Source organism: Coffea arabica, chromosome 3e (genome assembly GCF_036785885.1).
Source record: "Coffea arabica cultivar ET-39 chromosome 3e, Coffea Arabica ET-39 HiFi, whole genome shotgun sequence".
Taxonomy (NCBI): domain Eukaryota; kingdom Viridiplantae; phylum Streptophyta; class Magnoliopsida; order Gentianales; family Rubiaceae; genus Coffea; species Coffea arabica.
The window spans coordinates 5,192,018-5,216,436 of NC_092315.1; the positions used below are offsets into that span (position 1 = coordinate 5,192,018).

At 37.5% G+C, this 24,419-nt stretch overlaps 4 protein-coding genes across 5 annotated transcripts; all 4 read left to right on the forward strand.

Moving 5' to 3' along the window:
- The first annotated feature begins 291 nt into the window (after positions 1 to 291).
- On the forward strand, positions 292 to 2,666 carry LOC113737934 (uncharacterized). The gene is made up of 2 exons (XM_027265070.1): positions 292 to 1,870; positions 2,260 to 2,666. Exons 1-2 carry the CDS (start codon positions 292 to 294, stop codon positions 2,664 to 2,666), a joined length of 1,986 nt encoding a protein of 661 aa, XP_027120871.1.
- A 2,014-nt stretch (positions 2,667 to 4,680) lies between these two features.
- Positions 4,681 to 7,979, forward strand: LOC113737774 (F-box/LRR-repeat protein At3g59190-like). 2 transcript variants are annotated; one of them, XM_072084537.1, is made up of 3 exons: positions 4,681 to 5,508; positions 5,749 to 6,815; positions 7,211 to 7,979. In XM_072084537.1, exons 1-3 carry the CDS (start codon positions 5,122 to 5,124, stop codon positions 7,251 to 7,253), a joined length of 1,497 nt encoding a protein of 498 aa, XP_071940638.1. In that variant the 5' UTR covers positions 4,681 to 5,121; the 3' UTR covers positions 7,254 to 7,979. The 2 variants fall into 2 exon arrangements, with proteins under 2 accessions (XP_071940638.1, XP_027120751.1); XM_027264950.2 differs by having other exon boundaries at positions 4,681 to 6,815.
- Positions 7,980 to 12,252: 4,273 nt separating this feature from the next.
- LOC140038783 (uncharacterized) lies at positions 12,253 to 13,951 on the forward strand. The gene is made up of 4 exons (XM_072084057.1): positions 12,253 to 12,644; positions 12,915 to 13,237; positions 13,411 to 13,581; positions 13,773 to 13,951. The coding sequence occupies exons 1-4, from the start codon at positions 12,253 to 12,255 to the stop codon at positions 13,949 to 13,951; spliced, it is 1,065 nt and encodes a 354-aa protein (XP_071940158.1).
- Positions 13,952 to 16,016: 2,065 nt separating this feature from the next.
- Positions 16,017 to 17,732, forward strand: LOC113737935 (probable FBD-associated F-box protein At1g32375). Its single transcript, XM_027265071.1, has one exon. It carries the CDS (start codon positions 16,017 to 16,019, stop codon positions 17,730 to 17,732), a length of 1,716 nt encoding a protein of 571 aa, XP_027120872.1.
- The last annotated feature ends 6,687 nt before the right edge of the window (positions 17,733 to 24,419 follow it).

Below are 24,419 nucleotides of genomic sequence, written 5' to 3' on the forward strand. Positions count from 1 at the left end.
TGGGTAAGACCCAATCCATTAATATACCTAATGTATATTCCTCTGGGATGTTTAAAACAGAACTGGATTCGGATGCAAAAAGGTCGTCTTAATTTTTTTCCTTTAGTTTTCAAAGTCGTTTACAAAAAGCGCCTGCCTTCCAAATCCTGATCGACGTTGTCTACCAACCTCCTCTCTTAAAACTTTTTTTTTTTTTCAAGAATTAGTGGTTTGATAAAATACCCTTTTGCGTTTCTCAATCCCAATTTTCCTCGGTTGTTTTAGCAATTTCTAATCTTGCTGAAACCAACAATGGAGAAGACGGCAAAGAAGGCACAGGCAGAAGGCAGCGAAGATGATGGCATATCAAAATTACCAGAAGATATTATGCAATACATACTTTCAAATTTCCTAACACCAAAAGAAGCAGCCCAAACAAGGCTATTGTCCAAGGCATGGCGGAGTGCGTGGCATACATCCCCAGTTGTGTGTTTTTGCGAACCAAACTTCGGTAAGAGCTCCAATCCTGAATTTTGCAGAGCCATGTTCTTGAATTTTGTGAATAAGGTCTTGCTGAATTATCGTGAGCATAACCATAGGATACAAACTTTCAAGCTTCAGATGATATTTAACACTGAGTCCGCTCAACTTGTTGATGAATGGATGAAGATTGCTCTAGAGAAAGGATTGAGAAAACTTGAGCTCAGAACTTATGAGAAGTCATATATTTTACCTAGTATAACCCTTGAATCTAGATCCCTTGAAGAATTGGTTCTATACAACTGCAAGTTTGAGCAGAAGCAAGTAATAAAACATATAATGTGTCAAAGTCTTAGAAGACTAGATCTTGAAAATGTGTTTTTAGTTGATGAAGTATTGGAGAATATCATCTTAAACTGTAGGTTGATTGAAAATTTGAAAATTCATCACTGTGACGGCTTGAGAAACATTACAGTAAAAGACCTCAAAAAACTCAAAGAATTTTCTGTTATCTATGATGGGGAACAGAATGTTCAAGTTTATTCACCAAATTTAGAATCCTTTACTTGTCAGAGAGGTTCATGGTATTGTCAGTCAATCCGAGGGAGGCTTAGGTTGTTCGCAGCTCAAAATTTGAAACTCCTAGTATTAAATGGTATTTGCATCACTGACGAGTTTTTCTTGGGCCTTGGAAACGTGTTTCCGCACATTGAAGAATTGAAAGTCAGCAATTCTGATGATACACATAGGATCAAGATATCTAGTCAGTCCCTCAGGAAGTTGGAGTTGATTCGTAACGAGAAATTAGAGGAGGTGCAAGTTGATGCTCCAAAGATTGTTCAGTTTGTATACATGGGCAGCAGCATTCCCCGTGTATCTATCACCAGTGCTCCCTTAAGTCATTTGGAATCAAGAATTGGAGTAAATTGCAACAACAACGTGAACAATTCCTGGTTCTTTAAACTAAAGGAGATGTTAACCAACTTGGGACAATCAAAAGTTTTTCTGGGGATATCTGTTCGTGCAGATGTAACAGTTAATCTTAATGAGATTAGAGATGGTCCAACCAATCCTACACCTGAAATTGAAGAATTATCTGTAGAAGTTGTTTCGTATTGTGCATCTAAACAGACTACTGCTGCAGCACTGCTAGATGCATGTTTTTGGAGCTTTCGTCCTAAAATCATACTCCAGGAGTGGTGTTTTCGTGGAACAATTTACTTCACACAGTTCCTCCTCGAGCTGTTGATGATTAGCAGAAATCAAGACCATCTGAATTTGTTGGAAACCACGTTTTGGCTGAAAAATCTAAAAGATGTCAAAGTTGTTGTGATGAAGAGGTCTGGGCTAAACGATGAGTGGCAGCCTGAGCTTTCAGACTGGAAGCCCCTACTTTATTCATGTGACGATGGTGGTTTCAACACAGCAGTTCATTTCAATTTAGAATGGTGGTGAAAATATATACAGTTTGGACTCGATTAGGATTCCGGGTTTTATGTGATTAGTAAGTTTAGATTACGTTTTTCACTCTAGCAATCTAGTCAGTCTATCAGGAAAATACAGTTGATTGATAACGAGAAATTAGAGGAATTGTCCAAATGTTATTGTGCTTGAATACACAGGCTCGAGCATCCCGCATGTAATTTTTACCCTTCTCTCAAGTCCTTGGGAATTTAGAATTGGTCTAAATTGTCATAATGCGATCGACAATCCATGGTTGTTTAAATTAAAGGAGATGTTAACAAGCTTGAGGAACTCAAAAATTTTTTCTGGGGATTACTTGTTGTGCATCTGCAAAAGTTGATCTCGATGAGATTAAAGATGGTCCAATGGATCCTAGACTTGAAATTGAAGAGTTATCTATAAAATTTTCTCAACGGCAAGGACGGAAGGTTTCTGCAGCTTTTCTAGATGGATGGATGCGGTGCTTTTGTCCTCAAATCATACAACAGGAGTGGTGTTTTCTTGGAACTATTCACTTCACACAGTTCCTCCTCGAGTTTCTGATGATCAGAAGAAATCAAGACCATCTGAATTTGCAGGAAACTAAAAAGCTTTGGCTGGAAGATGTCAAAGTTGCAATCTTGAAGAAGAGTATATTAGATGATGAGTGGCAGCCTGAACTTTTGGACTGGAAGACTTTGCTGCATTCCCACGACTCTGGTGATTTCCACACAGCAATTCGCTTTGATTTAGAATGGCGGTGAAAATCTTTGCAGTTGGAACTGGTGCTAATGCAATTCAGGGCTTACCTGATTAGGAGATGTAAACTAATATGTTATCCTTTAGCTATCTGCAGTGGGATGAACTTTTTCTTGGAACGAACATTTTCTATGGTATGATCTTTTTTGTTCAGCCTTTTCTGTCTAGATTCTAATTTCCTTAAAGGACATTGAAGATTTCAGGTTTCATGACAGTTATACTGATGGAATGCTGGGATTAGTCAGTCCCGTAAGCTTTACTAGATGGGAATTCATCTTTGGACAATGGTTATTGACCTTTTGCCTATCCCCTGTTTCCCCTGTTTCATCTTAGTCGTAATTGTTTTATTCTAACATGTTACCTAAATTGCATCTTAGACCATTTTCATTGATTCGCTAATGATTCTACTTTCCTAAAAGATGCAAATTTAATTGCTTGGAAAATTATTTGCTTACTCAAAAGAATTGTAAACATTAGAATAAAAATACCTTGTGGTGTTTCTTCTTTCCAATATCCATTCCTTAGCTGTAATTTTTTTTGGTTAGGAATTTTTTTTGAAAGTCTAATCTTAATCACACTTAGACAGGCAATGAATATATCAAAGCAAGCAACAAATATATGCATTAAACACCAGCAACCTTTTTGCATGTTTTTAGGAGCTGTGTACAAAACCATGGGAAAACTCTGGCCAGCTGAAGTTACGAAATTTTGCACTAACAATACCAAAAAAAAAAAAAAAAAGTGTCAGACATTGAGGTTGAACAGGTTGATTATTTCAGAGTGATACATAGATTATAGCTATTTAGAGAGTCAGAATTAACTAACAAAATTGATCTAGTATTCATAATTCTCGCTCATAAAACTTGCAATTGTAGTTTAACATTGACTTAAATACCGAAGCAAAAGACTTGCGAGAAAGACATTTTCAATCTTGTCCACTATTTGAATGTGCTTATAAATTAAGGATTTGGGGCAGGGACGGTCATACGGATGACCGTCCCTGCACGGTTCATGGTCCAGATTGGACCTCAAAAAAATGTGCGGCTCAGATAATAAGTGGTAACTCGATTTCCGCGCCAAGTGTGGGGCCCACCACTATCTGTTGTGAAAATACAACCTGTGGAAAAAAAGTTACACGGTGAACAAAAGAAGTTACGCGCTGTTGATGAAGAGGAAATTTGTCAGGGACCTGCCCCGAGTCCATAAATTAACTTCCCAGCAATCAGACCTGAGTTCTGCATTGGGAACTCCACCAACTTTTGACTGTTTAATTATTGGGCAAAAGAAATATATTATCTCCATTTTGATGAACCAAGTTGTTACATTATCAGGGACATTGTCTACTAGCAAGCAAGATATATAATCTCATCCTCAAAAGTGTAGGCATTGCATCAAAAAGAACTTATGGGTATGACATGAACAGTAAGTTCATGCATATATTCAAAGGTAAATTACACTTTACCCCCCGTGGTTTAGTATTTTTGTACATAACCGCTCTATGATTTCAAAAACTATACTTAATCCTCTCATGATTTGAATTAAAGTGTCAAAGTAACGGAATTTGCAATCCATAGCAAAGTCACCTAAAATATAAAAAATATCCCTATATAAAGTTGAAAATGATTTATTAACCACAGGGGGGGTTATGTGTATGTTTTAAAAATTAAAAGGGAGTTATATGATAAAGTATTAAATCATAAGGAGATTATATGGTAAAACATAAAATCATACGGCGTCATGTATATTATATTTATATATTTTGATCATTTCAACCATTTTAATTTTTAAATAAGGGTAATTTTGATATTTTTAAAGATCCTGTTACGAATGGTCATTTCTGTCACTTTGCTACTTTAATCCAAATTATGAGGGGGTTATGTATAGTTTTTAAAATCATAGGGGGTTATGTAAAAACAAATTAAACCATAAGGGGGTAAAATGTAATTTACCCTATATTCAACTGACATGTATGTAGATTCACGTCCGATCAACAAAGCACCATATTCACTAAGCAAAACTTCAGATGTTTTCTCATGTGCAATTTGAAGTTGTCCAACCACTTAAGAAAACATGACTAAAGCCCTGAAATGAGCAAATCTGAGAGTCGAAAAGACGAGCTTCAACAGCGGCAAACCATGCTCATCTGCATTGACCTTTTCAACACACTTGATTTTGTTGAACAGGTAAACGTATACTGGTGTACAAACGAAAGTAGCAAACTGGTGCTTGTCAAAGAAGTTACCAGGCAAGTTCGAAGAAAGTAGCTTCAATTCTTTAACTTTAGACAATAAACTAGTTACGCTGTTTCTTTTCAGTGGAACCAATCAACCAAACAATAACAATATATATTTTGGAGAGAAAAAAAAATGATTGCAACATCATCTTGCAATAAACTTTTGGCCCATTCCAACACCCCGTCGTCTGAGAAGCTTTCTTCTCAGTCCATCCATCCATCCATCCATGGCGGAAGGCAGCACAAGCGGATTATCAGAGCTCCCACAACACATTATCCATCACATCCTCTCTTACCTCTCAGCAGAAGAATCAACAAAAACGAGCTTAATATCGAAATCATGGTTAAGCGCGTGTCAAACCAGCCCAAAATTGGAATTCAATCCTCACGTCTACTTCTCCAGGAAACTCAATCCAGCTCGCTTCTGGGATTGGAGCAAAGAAAAGAGAAGGGAGAAATACGAGGAGTTCTTCCAACACGTGAAGAAAGCCCTGAAGCCGTATAGCAAACAGGGGTTACGCATAAACACGGTTAATTTCACGCTTGAAGCGACTCGCGATTCTCAGTGGAATCCACTCCTTGAGAAATGCACAAAAATAGCCGTGAAAAATGGGGTAAGGAATCTTGATTTTTTTATCCCGGAATGTGATTTGCCAGCAATTGTATTTAGAGCTAAATCACTTGTTGATTTAAGTGTTAGAGAGGGTAATATTAAGCGAATGTCAGTTGGGGAAATTATATGTCCTGGGCTTAGAAAACTGTGCCTTAAATGGGTGAGTTTGGACGTGGAGATGTTTAATAATATAATTGAAAGCTGCTCTTTTATTGAAGTATTGGAAGTTTGGTATATCCAGGTGTTTGATGATTTTAAGGTGACTAAGTTGAACAACCTTAAGGAACTTACAGTTCGGTTATTCGAAAATCAGTGGGTTAAAGTTGAAGCACCAAAGCTTGAGTTGCTAACTTGCACAGATGATGAGAATTGGTTTGAGGGTGAGGATGGGGATGAGGAAGACAGATTGACTTGTGGGATTAGATTCCCTGCCTCGCACTATCAGAATCTCAAGTCTTTACTGTTTAGTGGGATTGGGATAGATGACACTTTCTTTATAGATTTGGCGTGTAAGTTCCCCAACCTTGAAGATTTAATGGTCAGATATTGCCAAGAGCTAGAAAGTATCAAGATTTCGAGTCAGTCCCTGAAAAGAATAGAGTTGATGGACAATAAAAAATTGGTAGAAGCACAGTTTGAAGTTCCCAAGATTCTAGCCTTCGAATATTCTAATGTATGCGACATCATACCCCGATTTCTTTTTGCGACTGCCTCAAGTTGTTGGACTTCTTCCATTTGTTTATGGTGCATGGAACATGTAGATGTTTCATGGTTTGTCAAATTGAAAGAATTATTAGCAAGTTTATTTCAGTCTGAAGTTTCACTTGACATTGACTTTATATGCAGCGTAGCCTTTGATCTGAATGAGATTAGGGATATTGTCAAAATTCGTGAACCTCAAGAGGTGCAGAAGTTGACTTTACATTTTGACTGGATGTTCTCTTTAGAGAAGGGATTTTCAGCTCTCGATGGTCTTTTCTGGGTTTGTCGCCCTAAATATGTAAACACAGAGTGGCATGATAGCTTAGAGAAGAATGACGCGGTGAAGTTTCTATACGACACACTGATGTTCAGAAGAACTCAGGATCAGTTTCAGTATTCGTTGCAAAGTAAGTTCTGGCAGCATGATTTGAAGGAAGTAAACATTGAGGTCCTTGATAGATCTATATGCATGATAGGGGATAGAGTCAACTTTACGACAAAGGGGAAAAATGAGCATCAGCAAGAAGATTTGGACTGGGAGAACATTCTGAATTTGTTAAGGAATGATGGAAGCTTTGGAACGATGGTCTACTTCAAGTTACAGTGGTAAGACATGATATGCCCTAGGTAGTTAAAAGATTGAATCTGTAGAAATCGAAGTTGGAATAATGGCAGAAAGTTATGTTATAGTAATATTCTGTTAGTATGGTAATTTACTTGGGGGGTATCAATTTTGAGTTGATCTGGTTATTTCATAGTGCAGCTCGACATGCTTCTTTTGATTCAGGTACTGAGTTTTTACTGGTTCAAAAGGATGGAGAAACTTATAACTAGTGCAATAAACCATTGTGGGTATAAAGTTTTCGCCTATTGCTACATTTATTTGGGAGAGACACCTTCTTTAGAATTTGTTTTACAAAGTGCATGTGCCTTTTGACATATCATGGTTGGTTCATTTAGTTTATCTTTGAATTCATTCCATTATTTTTTTTACATCACAGGTTGCGTGTCATGGAGAAGGATGGAAGAAATTTCGAGACTTGAAGCTGTTAAAAGAATTTGCAGTAAATCTGTTATTTATAATCATACTTATATTTGGATGTCTAGGAAGTTGAGCAAATGGTATCTAGTATTTGTCTCTTTAACTAGTCCTTGGTAACATTGGATTATAATGATCTGGAGCTTTTGATTCATTTTCAAGTCTGTTTAAGTAGCTGGATGTTTGAACCACAATATGCTTGCTTTGGTCAATTACTAATGCTGAGATATGAGCTTGCTACCACCATTTTGCTCAAACTGAGACAGGAAATTGAAATTTGCTGGCAACTTCATTTGGAATACCCATTTCTTGATCTATTCTTGTAATCATTTTGACTAGTAATAGACTGCTTCAGATCTAACCAGGACATGAAGAAACTTCATCCAAGTCACTGCTTCAGATCTGACCAGGACATGAAGAAACTTCATCCAAGTCAGACGTTAACTATTGCAGACGACACATACATCATAGCTACTGTAGAGAGCCAAAATTGACTATATCATGGTGCCTTGGGAAGGTGTAAAAGGAGAGGGCTTGAGTGATGAAGATGCAGTGCATTCCAGGTGCAAATGCTTAGCTATATTCTTAGCTACAGCAAAATTTACTCGTCAGGCAGGCTTGCCTTTTTGGTTATAAACAATCGTTGAGAAATGTCCACATCTCTGTTGCAGTTTATCATTAAGAACTTTGTATTTTTATTGATAAGTAGCTCTTAGAAAAATCTTTGCATATTCTCTTTTGGTTAGTGAATCAGCAACTTTTTAAATTAGTCAACAAATAAGCAGTAAAATGTCTGCATCTAGGTTTTGATTTGGTTCAAAGTAATGAATTTTCAATAAAAAGAACTTTTACTGTTTCTATCACATAAGATGTTTGATTCGGTCCCACTCTTTAACAATCTACCTTTCTGTGCTTTAAATTTTCTAGAGCTTGTTTTTCTACGCATACCAAATAATCCAATTGGTGCATTGTTTGTAATCATTTGCCATGCTTCTTTGACTTATCAATGCAATGTCTTAATATTTGACGCGTCTTTAGATTATTGACCTGCTTCTTGAAGCCATGAAATGCTGGCTTAATTAAGTGACCGAGTCGAGTATAGGCTTCTTAAGAATTCCAACATAAAGGAGCAACTGATTGGTGTTATGATAAACAAATCTCTATCTCTTTTATCCCGCTTAATTCAGCCATTGACTGCAAACTTCAAATAGTGCCAAAGTCTTTATTCTGTAATTATTTTTTTTAACATTTTCTCTTCACAATTGAGTATTCCATACTCGTAACTAGTGGTTGCTTCTTAGTATTCCACAATTGTTCTTTTCTGGTGTAAATGACTTTTCCACGAAAAAAAAGGAGGAGAAAACAGACAGACATATGCACCATAAGCACTTTGCACAAATTTGCTACTAAAATGATGTACAATTGCAGTCCATTTCACGATTAGAGCTTGCAAATCATGCTGCTTGGAACAAACACTCAGTGACAGTGTTAGGATCTTGGTCATTGAATTCGAAGCAGGAAGTAGCAAGGGTTTTTTAAATAGTTCACATTTTTAATTAGTCAAAAAAAAAATATTCGCTCAAATCACAAGATCTAAATTGATTTTAATATGTATGGGACTCGAAAAATAAATGTACTAAATATACACTGTATTCAAATTGATTTACATTCTGAATAAATGTATTTACAATTTATTGAAATGCATGAAATAGTTCCGAGCCAATTTCATGGGTAATGGGCATATTATACTCCTAAAATGAGGTCCATTTTATTTAAAATAAATTCAATTTAAGACTATGTATTTGTTCTAAATTTATCTTTCTGTTTTAAGCATTCTATTCTTATTCAAAAACTAAGTTATTTTCTTTTTTTGTTAGATTACTCTAACACAATAGTATCATTGGAAAGACGTACAGAAATTTCATCATTTAGGGGGCAATGTGAGAGCAAAATTAAATTATTTGTGTAGGCACGATACTTCTATAATAGTGAGTTGAGTTTGAACTCGATTTTTCTCTCTCTTGGGAGTCTCCTTTCTCTCTCTTGGGAGTTGTGCTTTCTTCTTCCTAGGTGTGGGAGTTTATGTCTGAAAGGGCCAACAGTTTCAAAAAGTTTTCAAAAGCTCACAAACCCGGGACATTGAATTCCCAAATGCTTTGCTATCAACAAAATCAGATTATGTAGGGACCGGCGACAAATCTGCACTTTTTGTCCGAAACCACTTAACTACCAACATCATTTATGGCTGACAAATGAAGAGCATACTAGTAATGAAAACAGAGCTCATACCTGCATAGGTGTAACAAAAAACAGAGTCTTTCCACTCAACTGTTCCATTAGCTCTGACAGGTAAAGGGTTAACATCTCCCTTCTGAACTTTGTCCGATCGTGTTTTTTGTCTCTTCCTCTTTTATTTCTTCTTCGTTTTTTATTTTCCTCTGGTGGCTATAGGTCTTATTTTCTGCTTGTGTAAGTCTTAGGAGTAATAGTCTTTTTTTGGTTAGTAAAGACTAGACTTTTCTCTTGCTTGGCGGTATCAGCTCTTGGTTGGCTTTGCTTTCAAAATCAAAAGTGGTGTTTGGTTTTTTCCTGGGAGGTAAAGTGTCGATGGCAGAGGAACTAGCTTCTATAATGTAGAGGTTCGCACTCTCTGAGCAAGAGTTGGGAGGTACAGCTCTGGAACTGGGAGATGCTAACACGGGTATTCAGGAGTGCCAACTGAGTCTGGTAGGAAGAGTGATAGGGGAGAAGTTGATTAATTTTGTGGGGGTGAAAAATTTTGTAAGCCTGGCTTGGGGCTATCCTCGTGGGTTGACTGTTATGGAGTTAGGACCTAACTTGTTTCAGTTTATCATTCTGAGTGCTACCGATAGAGAGAGGATTCTGAATGGAGGACCTTGGATAGTAGATAGCCAAATATTGATCCTCAGAAGGCGGTATAATGGGATAGAGGAGGACAATGGTGCTTTTAAGTTGACTCCTTTGTGGATACAGGTGTGGAATCTTCCTGTACATTGGATCTCGAAAGAGGTTGGGTGGAAAATTGGATCTATTTTTCCAGAAGTGAATCCCCAAACGGGAGGAAATGAAGGGAGACACTTGAAGATATTGGTGATCGTAGATATTTCCCGTCCACTGGTGAGAGGATCAGTAGTAAAGCTTAGTGGAGTAGGGAAATGGATTAGTTTCAAGTATGAATGGTGCCCGGACTTCCGTTATGGGTGTGGTATAGTTGGACACAGTGAGAGAAGTTGTAAAACTTCTTCTAGCATAGGGAGAGGACTATCAGATAACCAATACGGACCCTGGCTAAGAGGTAACTGGAATAAAGGAATTCCACAGGTTGAACAGACCATAAGTAGAGGAAGACAAGGTAAGGTGCTGTGGGGTTTTAAGGATGGGGAACTGGTGCGAAAAGGAGGAAGTGAGGACCCTCGGGGTTTGGAGGATAGCGCGAAGGGAGGATATGAACAAAGGGTTATGAGAAAAGAGGTGCCAACCAAGGTGATAGAAGGACAAGAAAGGGAGGCCCAAGCAATTCCAAGTATAATGAGCCAGGAAGATAGTTTAGAGGGGACAAGCAGAAATCTGAGAGTTTCAGCACCTATTGAGGTACAAGATATGGAGACAAATAGCATTACTGAAGGACAGGTTATGCGGTCAGGAGACCCATGTAGCATTGAGAGGGAGAGGAGAAGCGAGGCAATAAATGTTGCAACTGTGGATGATGGGGGATGTGGGGATGGAAGAAATGCTGCAGGAAGAAAATGAGATACAGGAAAGGAAACATGTGGCTATCTAGAAGATGAACACTAGGATTAGAAGACAACTTAAGCCTCCGAGCAGGAAGAGGACTCCTTTGGGTGAAACAGATGGAAATGTCAGGAAAATAGAGACTAGAGGAAAGAGAAAAACATATCAAGAGGATACTAAAATGAAAGAAGCTGAAGGTGAGTGCTTGAATTTAAAAAGGAATAAGAGGGATCAGTCCTTGAAAATACGGTTAGAGATTGCTGAAGGTGGGAGGGGGACCAGCCTAAATGGGTCCCCAAGTGGACAATGAGAGTACTGGTGTGGAATTGCCAAGGTGCAGGGAGCCCCTTGACAATTCCCCAACTGAGGGAGGCTTGCAACATCCTTTCCCCAAGTGTTGTTTTCTTGTGTGAAACTAAGAATGGGGACAAGTATATGGAGACTGTTAGGAAAAGACTGAATTTTGATCATAGTGCGATTGTAGAGTCTATGAATAGGTCTGGGGGATGGCCCTTTTTTGGAAACAGGAAGTGAAAATTACAGAAATACATAAGATAGCGTTCACCATTGAGGCTCATATATACATAAGATAGCGTTCACCATTGAGGCTCATATAGTGGACCACAATCAACATTCCGACTGGTGACTGATTGGTATATATGCAAGTTGTGATGTGGCAACTAGGAAGAATCAGTGGAAAGTGTCGAATGAAAGGAAAAGACAATGGGGACAAAGATGGATAGTTGCAGGAGATTTTAATGATATAGTGTCCAATGAAGAGAAATGGGGAGGAAGAAGCAGAGAGGAGTGGACCTTTAGAGATTTTAAGCAATTCATTGCGGATAATGAGCTGATCGATGTAGGTTTTGATGGAAATCCTCGGACTTGGTGCAATAACTGGGAAAACGAAGGAGAAATTAAACAAATGTTGGATAGAATGCTTTGTACTCATACCTGGTTCCAGATGTTTGACAAAACAAGGTGCAAACATGTTGACAATTACAGCTCAGATCATAGTATGATTATGGTTGATACTAACCCTGAAAAGGACGAAAGAAGGAAAAAATTCATTTTTAACAAAAGATGGATACAACAAGAAGGGATTACACAGGTGATTGAGGAAGCTTCGAATTAGAAGTGGAAGGATAAAAAATGTACCAAGTCACTAGAAAGATTTCTAATTGTAGAGTGGCTCTTCTGAAGTGGAAAAATAGTTTTTAGCATAACTCTAGGAACAGAATCAAGACAGACATGGAGAGGCTTAGAGAGTCTACTGAGTTTCACAAAGGAGCTATGGATGATCTTAAGACTCAACTTAAGAGAGCTTACTCTAATGAGGAAATGTACTGGTCTCAAAAATCTAGAGTTACTTGGTTGAAGGAGGGGGACAAAAATTCACAGTTTTTCCATGCTAGTGTCAAAGGTAGAATGAAAAGGAATAGGATGGTTAATGTACAAAGAGATGATGGATCATGGACTTCAAATGAGAAGGAACAAGGAGAGGAAGTGGTTAGCTATTACCAACAACTCTTTGATAGTCAAGGCACTGAAGGCGTTGAGGATATCCTGAGGGGAATACCAAACACAATTTCTGATCAAATGAATGCAAATCTGACTAGAACTGTCACTAAGACTGAGATTAAGTATGCACTTTTTTCTATGCATCCCAACAAAGCCCCTGGGCCTGATGGGATGACACCTCTATTTTTCCAAAAATTCTAGAGGGTTATCAGGTCTGATGTTGTTCCAGCTATCCAGAGTTTTTTTCACTCAGGTTTCATGCTAAAGTCTCGTAACCACACGGTTGTCTCTTTGATTCCCAAAGTTGAGATGCCAATCAATCTTAAACAGTACAGATCCATAAGTCTTTGCAATGTGTTGTATAAAATCATTTCCAAATTGCTTGCCAACAGACTTAAACATAATCTAGACTGTTGTATAAGCAAGAACCAGGCAGCTTTTTCCCCAGGGAGACAAATATTAGATAATGTCATTGTGTCCCATGAATATCTCCATTATCTGAAAAACAAAAGACAAGGTTCAGTAAGGTGTATGGCATTAAAACTTGACATGGCAAAAGCCTATGATAAGGTTGAGTGGAAATTCTTAGGTGCAATCATGCAGAAAATGGGATTCTCAGAGAGATGGATAAACTGGATATGGAAATGCTTGTCAACTGTCTCATTCTCGTTCAAGATTAATGGTGATCAGAAAGGCTATGTCACTCCCAAGAGAGGTATAAGACAAGGGGATCCTCTATCCCCCTATTTGTTCTTAATCTGTTCTGAGGGTTTATCAAACGTGCTGCGAAGAGCCGAGGCAAGCAAAACTGATGTCAGGTATTAGTATCAGTAGAAGAGGCCCATCAGTATCACATTTGTTCTGATGATACTTTAGTTTTTTGCAAAGCAAGCCCAGGTCAAGCTGAGGAACTCATGAACATTCTAGCCACATATGAAAGAGGCTCTGGTCAGATGGTAAACTATGACAAATCATCTGTGTTCTTCAGCAAGAATACACCGAAGGGGGAGAAAGTTGTTGTGTTCAGAAAGTTAGGAAATGTCCAAATGGTAAACCAAGGTAAATATCTTGGACTACCTATGGTCATTACAAGGACGAAGGAGTAGCTGTTTGGTTTATTAGAAATAATTGCCAACAAAGGATGGCAAGTTGGAAAAACAAAATGCTCAGCAATGCAGGGAAGGAAGTGCTACTGAAAGCCATCACAATGGCCTTGCCTACGTACGCCATGTCCTGTTTCAAATTTCTAGGAAAACTCTGTAAAGATATTAGCGCTATAATGGCAAGGTACTGGTGGGGAGAAGACAAGGGAAAAAAGAAGATGCAATGGTGTTCCTGGTCAAAACTTACGAAGGACAAAGGCAGAGGGGAAATGGGATTCAGGGACCTGCAAAATTTTAGTAAAGCTCTCCTTGGCAAGCAACTCTAGAGACTGGTAACATGCCCAAATTTATTGCTAAGTAAAATTATGAAGGCGAAGTACTTTCCAGATAGATCATTATTCCAGTATAAGGTGAGCCCAACTGCTTCATGGGTTTGGAAGAGTATGGCCAGTGTTAGAGATGAAGTGGGGAAAGGAATTTGGCGGAAAATTGGGGATGGTAGCAGTACCAATATTTGGAAAGATCATTGGATCCCAAATAACAAAGGAGGGACACCTACTACTCCTAAACCCCAAAGCTGCTGCCTAAACAAAGTGAAAGAACTGATAACAAACTTCAGCTGGAATAGACTACTGATTTTCAGTACTTTCAATGGCAAAGATGCTGAAGAAATCCTCAAAATCCCAATAAGTGTGATAGGAAGGACAGATAGCAGTTACTCGATAGCAAGCACCAATGGAAACTACACTGTGAAGTCAGCCTACAAGATGTTGGCAGGGGAGGAGAAAACTACTAATATTGGAAAGGGAGTAGCTAGAAGGCAAGGGGAAACCAGCTTTAATGGACACAGAAGGAGAAAGATTGGAGCAAAATGAGGAAAATGGACATTAAAGGTAAACACAAGACCTTTCTTTGGAAATGTCTGAACAAAGCTCTACCAGTGAACGAGCTCATATACTACAGAACCAAAATGGGGGAACCAATTTGCCAAGTCTGTGGCGCAGGAGAGGAAACCATAGAACACTTGTTTTTCTTTTGCAATCCAGCAAAGGAAGTATGAAGGTTCGCACCAGTGCAGTGGGATGGCATTGCTGACAGTAGAGGCAATTTCAACAAATGGTGGAGTGGACTAATGAAGCAACAAGCAGAAATGAAGGTCACCAGCACCAAGCTCTTACTGTGAACATTCTCTGGCAACTGTGGAAAGCCAGAAATGAGAAGGTCTTTAACAACAAGTGCAGGACTCCTTTTGACATTGTACTGAAAGCTCATCTAGAATGGATAGAGTACACTGAAGTGAAAAGTAGAGAGAAGCGGGTGAGCAGCCAGGAAACATCAGCTAATGATGAAGAGGGACCGTGTGACATTAAACACAGCAACAAGATGACAATTGAAGTGGAGGTGAGCCAGCTGAAAGAAAGCAAAATTGTTAGCATTGGCATAGTGGCAACAAAAGACAACAATGTGCACGCTGCATGGGCCATGCAAGGCAGAAGTACAAGTGACATTTTACTGGATTATACTGCTGCACTCAAATTATCATTGTGCAAAATCAGAGAAAAGCCTTGGCCAGATGTTAATCTGCTAGTTTCATCCGCTCAGTTGTTACGAATGCTGCGAACTCACAAGACACAAGACACAAGACATCAGACTTTTTGCTCAATTGGAAGACATTCACATGCTCAAAGCTTTATTTATGAACTGCTCATTCAGCTTGGTTGAAAACAAGTGTAATAGATGAGGGAGAAGAATTGCCACTGGCCATTTGGTCCAGTGGTCATCACCATATTTGGTGATGCTGGAGGTCAGGGGTTCAACCCCTGCCTCCCACAAATTTGCCACAATATATGACTGGTCTTAGTTGACCATCTTCCTTTATCCCTTCCCCTAGATTAGGCTAGATTAGGTTATAGGACATCTATCGTTGCAGGAAAAAAAAAAAAGATGAGGAAGAAGAATTAACAAGTATGCTACTACATTAGTGCAAGATGAGGAATATCTAAGTCCTTTGTGTCAAACGACACAATTGTAAACCTCGTGATGGGCCTTTGCTCAAGTTTGTATAGCTTGTTTTTTAAATCAATAAATTTCCTATCGTTTCCGTAAAAAAGAAAAAGTTGAGTTTGAACTCAAAATACTACAAATATATTTTACATGGGCTGAGCTCGAACTCACTTGAGCCCGGCTCACATAACTCAATTAGTAGGCCTGGCCTTTTTCTTTTTCTTTTTTTTTCTAAAATTAAATACTATAAGCAGCCAATCTTCATCTATCGGTTATTCTATTAAAGGAGGGGAAATTTGTGATCCCTAGGGCTAGGGCGACTCACGTCTTGCCGTCATTGGAGCCCTTAGGGTTAGTTGCTTTTAGCAGATTTCCTCTAAGAAATCCATGGCCGAGACAGTAGTCAGGAGAAGCATGGCAGATTTGCCAGAACCCATCATACATCACATACTCTCTTTTCTCTCAGGTGATCAAGCAGCTCAAACAACTGTGTTGTGCAAGGCATGGTTGAATGCATGGCTCACTCGCCCCACTCTAGCATTTAGCAGTGCCTTCTTCTTCTCCAAGAAAAAGAAAAGGACAAAAGAATTTTGTTGGCATCCGCCGGATAGGGATGAGATCAGGGAATATAACAACTTCGCCAAATACGTGGAAAGGAGTTTCGATAGGTACCATAAACAGAAGACTGGTATAGACACGATTGAGCTGGAGATCGATAAAGGTGTGTTTGACTGGGAGCCGGTTATCAGGAGATGCATTCAAGTTGCTGCAGAAGACAGCGTGAAAAACCTCAAACTCTCACTCTGCAACAGTGAGTTACCTGAAATTCTTCTTTTTGAAGCTAAATCACTAGTAGATTTAACTCTTAGCCAGGTCAAGTTGGTTGAGCGATCAACTGAGAAAATTAAACCGTTTGATCGTCTCAAGAGGCTGTCTCTTAACTATGTAGAGTTCTATGATGTGCCGTTTGAGAGCATAATATCATGCTGCCAATCGGTTGAAATCTTGGAAATTAGTTACTGCAAAAATGGCAACGATTCTGATCAATATTTTAAGGTAGCCGGACAAAATGCTCTCAAGGAGTTGATTGCCGTGTTATCACATCCTCAAACACTAATCTTGTGTGAGGCACCAAGTCTTGAATCACTTACTTGTAAGTCTGACGGCAAGCATGGTCAGTATCCTTGCTTGCTTAATTTGCATTCATCTCAATATGAGAATCTCAAGAGTTTGTTGCTATCTGGTGTTGGCGTTGGTGACGTTTTTTTTGTCAACTTGGCACATTATTTTCCACACCTTGAAAGTTTGTCTGTCCAATATTGCCAAGATTTGAGGAACATCAAAATCTCGAGTCCCTCCCTAAAAAGAATACAGTTGGTGCGGAATTGGGGTTTGAGAAAGGCACAATTTGATGTTCCGAGTATCATAAAATTTGAGTATGATGACCGAAAATGCAGGATCATACCCGAGTTCTCTTTTGCAGCTGCTTCAAGTCGTTGGGTTTCTTGCTTTACTATATGCACGCAGGAAGATGCGGGCAATTCATGTTTCCTCCAATTGAAGAAACTGGTCACCAGTTTAGCTCAGTCTGCAGTTTCACTCAAACTTATGTTTAGATGGAATGAAGCATTCAATTTGGAGGAGGCTATGAAGGATGGAGGATTTGACGAACCTCAAGTGTTGCAGGAACTGTTTTCCAAGTCCATAGATTGGAACTTCCGTGTTTCATCTGCTTATTCAATGTTGGATGTTATTTTTTGGGTGTGTCGTCCAAAAGCCATAGTGGATTTTTGGATTAACAAGCCTAGGTACAATGAGAGGTTGCACTTTCTGTACACGAAGCTTATGTTCAGAAAAAATCATAAACAATTTCACAATTCTCAACAAATGAAGTTTTGGCAGAGCGATCTAAGGGAAGTAAAAGTAGAGATCTTTCATCGTTGCGTAATTCACTCGGAGCTCGGCTTGGACTTCATTTTAGTTGGAGAAGGAGAGCAGTTGGAGGAAACTCTAGATTGTAAGGATTTTCTGAGTTTTCTAAGAACTCGTGCACCCAGCTGGGGAATGATGATTAAATTCAAATTGGATTGGGAGACCAACTGACCAGCATCTGGGGTATCCGATGAAGCAAAATCATCAAAAAGTTCGTGTTTGAAGTTTGAAGAGTTGGCTTTTGATTTATAAGGTAGTAAATATTTCGTGTTTGTATTACTATCTCATCTCAATCAGTCAATACAATTATGCTGCAGATTGAGTCTAGTATATGAATTGATCATCCCAAATAATATATGTAAAATGAAGTGAACCTGTAAATGCAATATGGCATGAGGTAGTTAGTCCTGCTTGGTGAATTAGAAATCATACCCAAATAACAAGGAAGAAAAGAGATTACTAGGATCACAGAAGCTGCATGGAGGTATAAAACCATAGTGATCTAAGTGGTTTTGAACGTGATCTGCATTCAATTATGTATGAAAAATTGATTGTTTGATTATACATCTCAGTGTGTTAGGTGTGTTTCGCGATAATTGTAATTTTCCTTGCATGTGTATGAAGAATGTTAATCGTATTAGCGTTAATCAAGTAATTTATGTCAAATTATGCATGCTTTATTACATTCCATCATATTGATCATTCTTGATTTCTCTTGTATTGTTAGAATTAGTTGCCAAATCTAATATATATTTTGAGCGTGTTGTTGTGTTTCTTTGTAGGATGAATTTTCATATGACGTCAAAGAGATGTATTCATGCAAGTTCCAGATTGTTGAAGGATATTGTCTCAGACTTGAATTTCCATTATTCCAAAATTCTTGATGATGGCTGCAAAACATAGTCTTCCCAGGTAGATTTTGTGTCAAGAGTTAGTTGATCCGTCACCTTCTTGCTCCTTAATTATCAAATTGAAAAGAAAATTTAGACTTTATGGCTTTAATTTGTACTATTCATCCAGAAACCTGAAAAATGATCGAGTAAGTATTAAAGTCTTTGTTATGCAATTTGGGTTTTTTTCCCTTCTGTTAAAAAATTTAGTTTTTCTATGCTCGTAATTGGTGTATGCTTTTTCTGTGCCAATAACATAAATTAACTGCTTATAATATGGATGCATTATTCTTTTCCTCTGAAAAATGTGATCAAAATCATTTTTGAACCAAAAAAAGAACATAGAGACCATAAGCATTTACTATATTATTGGTACCTAAATATTGTACAATTGCCATATGCCAAGATAAATGTGTACACGTATGTGTGAACCTAAAAAATGTTACAATTATTGAGAAAAATAAAAGAAACAAACGACAAGAGTTTATTTCTTTGTAAAAAACTGTCTTGACTCATAACATGAAATTGTTTTATTTATAGAGTTCAAAACAACTCCACTAACTATCCCAATAACTCCACTAATTCCACTAACTCCATTAATTAGGTAAAACAAAATAAACAAACATGATTAATTAACAACAGTAAATATTTCTAACAAAAAAAAAATTGTGTATGTATGAAGATAAATACTGAACATTCACTCTATTTGTAAGACAAATTTTTCATGGTTACTGCTTCCAAATTGTGCAGCACTAAACCAGCATTGCCTACCACCAAAACAAAAAAACAAAAACAAAAAGAAAAATCGCGTGCACACACACACACACACGCATCATCGGAGAATTGAGAATCAATGCAAGAAAAGTTATTCAAATAAATTTGCTGAAATCTCTGCTTGAAGGGATGAAGGCATGGTATCTTGCTGAGTTTTAGTGCCGAAAGATATTTCGCTGGCATTTAATTTGCTGCTTCTGAAGCAAAATAGTTATCGATTGTTTGATTTCTTTCTAGTTTCGCGAAATATAAAAAGGAAAAGGATGCATCATGGAAGATTTCTTACATCTCTTTGGTTTCTTCCTAAAGGACCCAAACATTCAATCCTTCAAGATTTCAGTTTCCAGCCCAGGTCTATAACATTGCAATCAACTAAAAAGTACCCTTTTCTAGCTATTTTCTCAGCAACAGCTCCATAATTTGACCACATAAAATTGTAGAAAAAAATTTTATACTTGAGATGGATATTCACATGCTGCTTTGGAATGAAATTTTGACTAAATTCTGCTTCGGACCAATTCTGTTGTATCCAAGCTTAGCAGTTTTTTTTTTTTTTTTTGCCACAGTAATATTCTTTCTGAAAATTATTTCCCTTGTAATGCACTTCCATATTTTATTCCCATTATGAATTTTTCTTGACTTGTCATCTCCTATTTGCCATGATGAAAAATGAAAATAAGAAAGGGTCACTTATAAATGGAGAAATTGCCATTCATGATAAACAAAAACTTTGAAGGTTTTTTATTTCAAAGTGTATGCCAACCTATCTTACCTTGGTAGTTTACTTATCATTTAAAGTAATTATTTTCACAATATGAACCACGAAATGATCAATCCATGAGAATTCTCAAGATTAATTAAATTTTGCACTAGGTGTTGGCCAAAAGAAAATAAAATGAAATGGTTGTAATTGGAACAATAAAATTTCCAATGGAGCAAAAAGGAAACTAATCCTACTTGAATAGAGATTAAACACCTCATAAAAAAGGGAAGTAATTGGTTTCCATCACCCAAAAAAAAAAAAAAAAAAAAGAGTTAGTAGTATCACAGATACAGCTTGGAGGAATGAAACCACATTGGTGTGGTGGTGTGAAGTCTGAAGATTGATTCTTATTTACAAACTTCATATTGGCAATAATCGAGATACATTATGCAAGAGCAATCCTTTTGGTGTCTTTTTTTTTATTTTTTATTTTTTTTAAAAAAACCTTATTCTTTTTGGGTGTTGCTTATTTTTGTCACTCTTTCAAATGCCAATGTTACATTCATAACAAAGGACAAATTCCTACATATCTCTCACACGAAATATTAACTACAATAATCACCTCCTAATCTGAATAATAATCAAAGGGTAGCTTTAATTTTTAACTTTCTATTGCTTTTTTTTCCTTTTTAATTAAGTACATATATAATATTTACCAAAATCACTAATTCAAAATAGAGATCGCAAGCTTATTTCAATTGCCCGTAATCGAGTTAATTAATTACAAAGCATAATCTTAAACCCGTTATGTAAGTAAAATCAAAGCATAATTTTAAGCCCGTTATGTAAATCAAACCAAATCTCTACATCTGCATAATATTGTGTTAAACAAAACAGTAAACTAAACTAAACTAAACAATGAACTAAAACATCAACAACCAAGTGTTTGACCCGATTATGGTCACGTAGTCTTTCTCAATTATTCTTGGTGACTTTAATACATCTTTAATTTATATAGCACCAAAGTGATATTCTCAAAAACTTGAGGATCCAAACATCATCCACCTAGGGCAGCAAGCAGGGTGAATTTTAAGCCCGTTATACTAATTTTATTCTGTAAAAGCCCATAATAAGTAAACATGCAAATATAAGAGTAGCCAACCTCTTCTAAATCTATATTCCCCTAGGGCAGCTCTTTTCCTTGCAGATCAATTTAGCCTTTAAGCCAAAAATCAAGCTTGCCGATGGCATCAATGGTAGACTTGCCAGATGACATTATAGGTCATATTATCTCTTTCCTCTCATACAAGCAAGCAGCCAAAACGAGCGTGCTGTCTAAATCATGGCTGAATGCATGGCGGGCACGTCCCACGACCGGCTTGACATTGGATTATAACAACTTCCGCAAGGAATTGAAAACAGAAGGTCAGGGGCGTTGGCATAAAAGAACGAAAGAGGAGGGAAAGAGAAAGTTCACTAAATACGTCAGAAGAACCCTGAAGAGCTGCACCAAAGAAAAGATAGGCATAAACGAGTTCAAGATTATTGTAAGTGGAATTTTTTTTTTTTATTGGAATTCTCTCGTTAAGAGATGCTTGCAGGTGGCTGTTAAAAGTGGTGTGAAGAAACTCTATCTTGATCTCTACGGATGTGCTTTGCCTGAAATCTTCTTCGACGCTAAATCACTAGTAGATTTAGGCCTAAGGGGGGTCGCGTTGGTTGAACAATCGATGGAGAAAATTAAAGGGTTTGATCATCTCAAGCGACTCTCTCTATGCATGGTTGACTTAGATAATGTCACGTTTGAGCGCATGATGTTAAGCTGCCAACAGATTGAAATCTTGAAAATTAGTTATTGTGATTTCGATGATGAATATGCTCAATACTTTGATGTGCCTGATTTAGCCAATCTTAGGAAGCTTACTGTGGAGCTGAACTATAATCAAAGTTTGATTTTGCATGAGGCTCCAAATCTTGAATCACTATTTTGTTCGAGTAATGAAGACTTCATGCGCGATATTGGTGATTGGGCGCCTTGTTGGCTTGATTTGCGTTCGTCTCAGTACAAAAATCTCAAGACTTTGGTTTTATATGCTGTTGGCCACTGTTACAAGGTTTTGATCCAAATGGAACATAAATTTCCATGCCTTGAAGATTTGACAATCCAATATTGCCAAGACTTGAAAAGAATCAAAATTAAGAGCGACTCCCTGAAAAAAATACAGTTGTCGGATAATTGGGGATTGAACAAGGCACAATTTGACACCCCAAGCATTGTTCAATTGTATTCGCTGATAGCCAATGCGAGATCATTCCAATTTTGTCTTTTATAGCTGCATCAGGTCATTGGGCTTCTAATATAAGTATAACCTGGAATGAGAATCTGGACACTTCATGGCTCTTCAAATTCCAGAGATTGTTGGCAAGTCTAGTTCAATCTCAAATTTCAGTTAGCCTTGAGCTTTTGGGCAGTATTTCATTTGATTTCAATGAAATTGGAGATAATTTAACATCTCATGAACCTCAAGAGGTGCACGAATTGACTCTGGACATCCACAGGGAATCTTTATTATCATCTCCAGTCCTAGTGTTGGACGCCCCTTTTTGGGTTTGTCGTCCAAAAACTATAAGGCAACACTGGGGTTTTTCGGACGCCATGTTGGCATCATTTTTTGGGAGGAACATTGAGACTTTGAAGCTCCTTTATGACATGTTAATACTAAGAAATAATCAAGAACTAGTCCACAGTTTGCAACAATTGAAGTCCTGGGAGGACAATTTGAAGGGACTGAAAGTTGGGATCTTTAAGAGCCGTCTAGATGGGGTGGCAAGCACAAGAAAATACTATGCAGGGGAACAAAGAGAGCAGCAATTGGAAGCTTTGGATTGGGAGAATTTTTTGAAGGTAGTAAATACTCATTCAGATGTGTTGATTCACTTCGGGTTGGACTGGAAAGCATCCGTCAAGCCCGAGGGGACAAAGAGGAAAGCAACTGACAAGCCTAAGGAAGAAAAATCATCAAAACGGTCAAATTCAAAGGTGGTCTAATTTTTCACAATGTTCATGAGGTCTTATTGAAAGGTTGTGATTTATGATTTGGCATGTGGCACAATTTTTTCAGAATTTAATTGCAATGCTGTTTTACTTGGTAGTATTTACATTTTTCAAATTACGAGTACTAACTTGATCAAAATTTTGATCAATCATATTTGTAGTATGTGCTTTTGCTTCGATTTTCTTTGATGGAATTACTCATAATGACTAATGCAAGTTGTTCCTGGAGTGACTCTTTAACTTAGAAAGTAAAACCTGGTCCCTTAGTCAATATGGCAGCCTCAAGTAGTCTAACTTTTGGTAACTCTTTTGTTCTTGCAATCTGTCCTGTGCAAATTCTAAAGACTAATAGCAAACAACACAATCTGTGGTGGATTCGGGGGAAAGAAAAGATTCAGTAGATGCAGAATAATTCATTGTGACTCACAAGAATATTAATGTATACGCATACGAGACAAATGTAGACACTAAAACAACAAATTTAATTGCATGTAAACCATAATAACCTTTTAACACACATTGAATCATCTTTCACAATCAATCTCATCAGAGGACTTTCATGCAATCATTTTGTTAGTTTTATTTTTTCCTTTTTTTTTGTTACCATCACTCACAATTAATGTACCTCTTGCATCTAGATATTTTTCTAAATTAATTTCACTATTCCAAAAAAAATTAACTTAGCCTCAAAAAAAAAAAAAATCAACCTAGTCCCTCTTAAGGAGTGTCCTGAGACGCTTGATAGCTAAATCCATTTGAAACTTCAGGATCGAGCAAGAAAAATTTTCAAAAAGAAAAAGAAAAAAGTTAAATATACCAGTTGTCTTCTAAGAACCCAATTAGACTTAAGAACAGTGAGCAGAAAGCTTTTAAGACTGTAAAAATAAGTAAATGAATCGAAAGAGTACTTATCCTGTTAGAAATTCCAGTTACTTTAGTAAGACCGATCTCATATGCCCAAAAAAGCAATCCTTCTGATTCGTTAAACAATTAGAACTTTTGTGAGTTTGGGAGACTGGAAATCAATGGTGACATGGAAGTTGAGCTCTTATTAGAGTAGAATTCTAATCCTACATATAATCTCGAGCGAAGCACGACTACAATTACATTTCCCTGGTGCAGGTAGAGTTTACAGTTGCTTGTTGCTATGGCGCAATCAGAAACAGTAGAAGATTGTTCAATCAATTTGCCAGTACATATAATACATCATATACTCTCATTCTTCTACTCTCCCAAGGAAGCAGCACAAAAAGTTTAGGGCAAATTACACTTTACCCCCTGTGGTTTAGTATTTTTATACATAACCCCCGTATAGTTTTAAAAGTTATACCTAACCTCCTTATGATTTGAATTAAAGCGTCAAAGCGATGGAATTTGCAATCCGTGATGGAATCACCTAAAATGTCAAAAATACCCCTATATAAAGTTGAAATTAT

Excerpts from the sequence above, each read along its gene's own strand:
- LOC113737934 (XM_027265070.1), top strand. The coding sequence starts at position 292 with ATGGAGAAGACGGCAAAGAAGGCACAGGCAGAAGGCAGCGAAGATGAT. Across the intron at positions 1,871-2,259 it reads ACTTTATTCATGTGACGATG|TTGATCTCGATGAGATTAAA; the intron begins GTGGTTTCAACA and ends CATCTGCAAAAG.
- LOC113737774 (XM_027264950.2), top strand. The coding sequence starts at position 5,122 with ATGGCGGAAGGCAGCACAAGCGGATTATCAGAGCTCCCACAACACATT. Across the intron at positions 6,816-7,210 it reads GTCTACTTCAAGTTACAGTG|GTTGCGTGTCATGGAGAAGG; the intron begins GTAAGACATGAT and ends TTTACATCACAG.
- LOC140038783 (XM_072084057.1), top strand. The coding sequence starts at position 12,253 with ATGGAGAGGCTTAGAGAGTCTACTGAGTTTCACAAAGGAGCTATGGAT. Across the intron at positions 12,645-12,914 it reads GTCACTAAGACTGAGATTAA|ACTTAAACATAATCTAGACT; the intron begins GTATGCACTTTT and ends GCTTGCCAACAG. Across the intron at positions 13,582-13,772 it reads TGTCCAAATGGTAAACCAAG|GAAAACTCTGTAAAGATATT; the intron begins GTAAATATCTTG and ends TCAAATTTCTAG.
- LOC113737935 (XM_027265071.1), top strand. The coding sequence starts at position 16,017 with ATGGCCGAGACAGTAGTCAGGAGAAGCATGGCAGATTTGCCAGAACCC.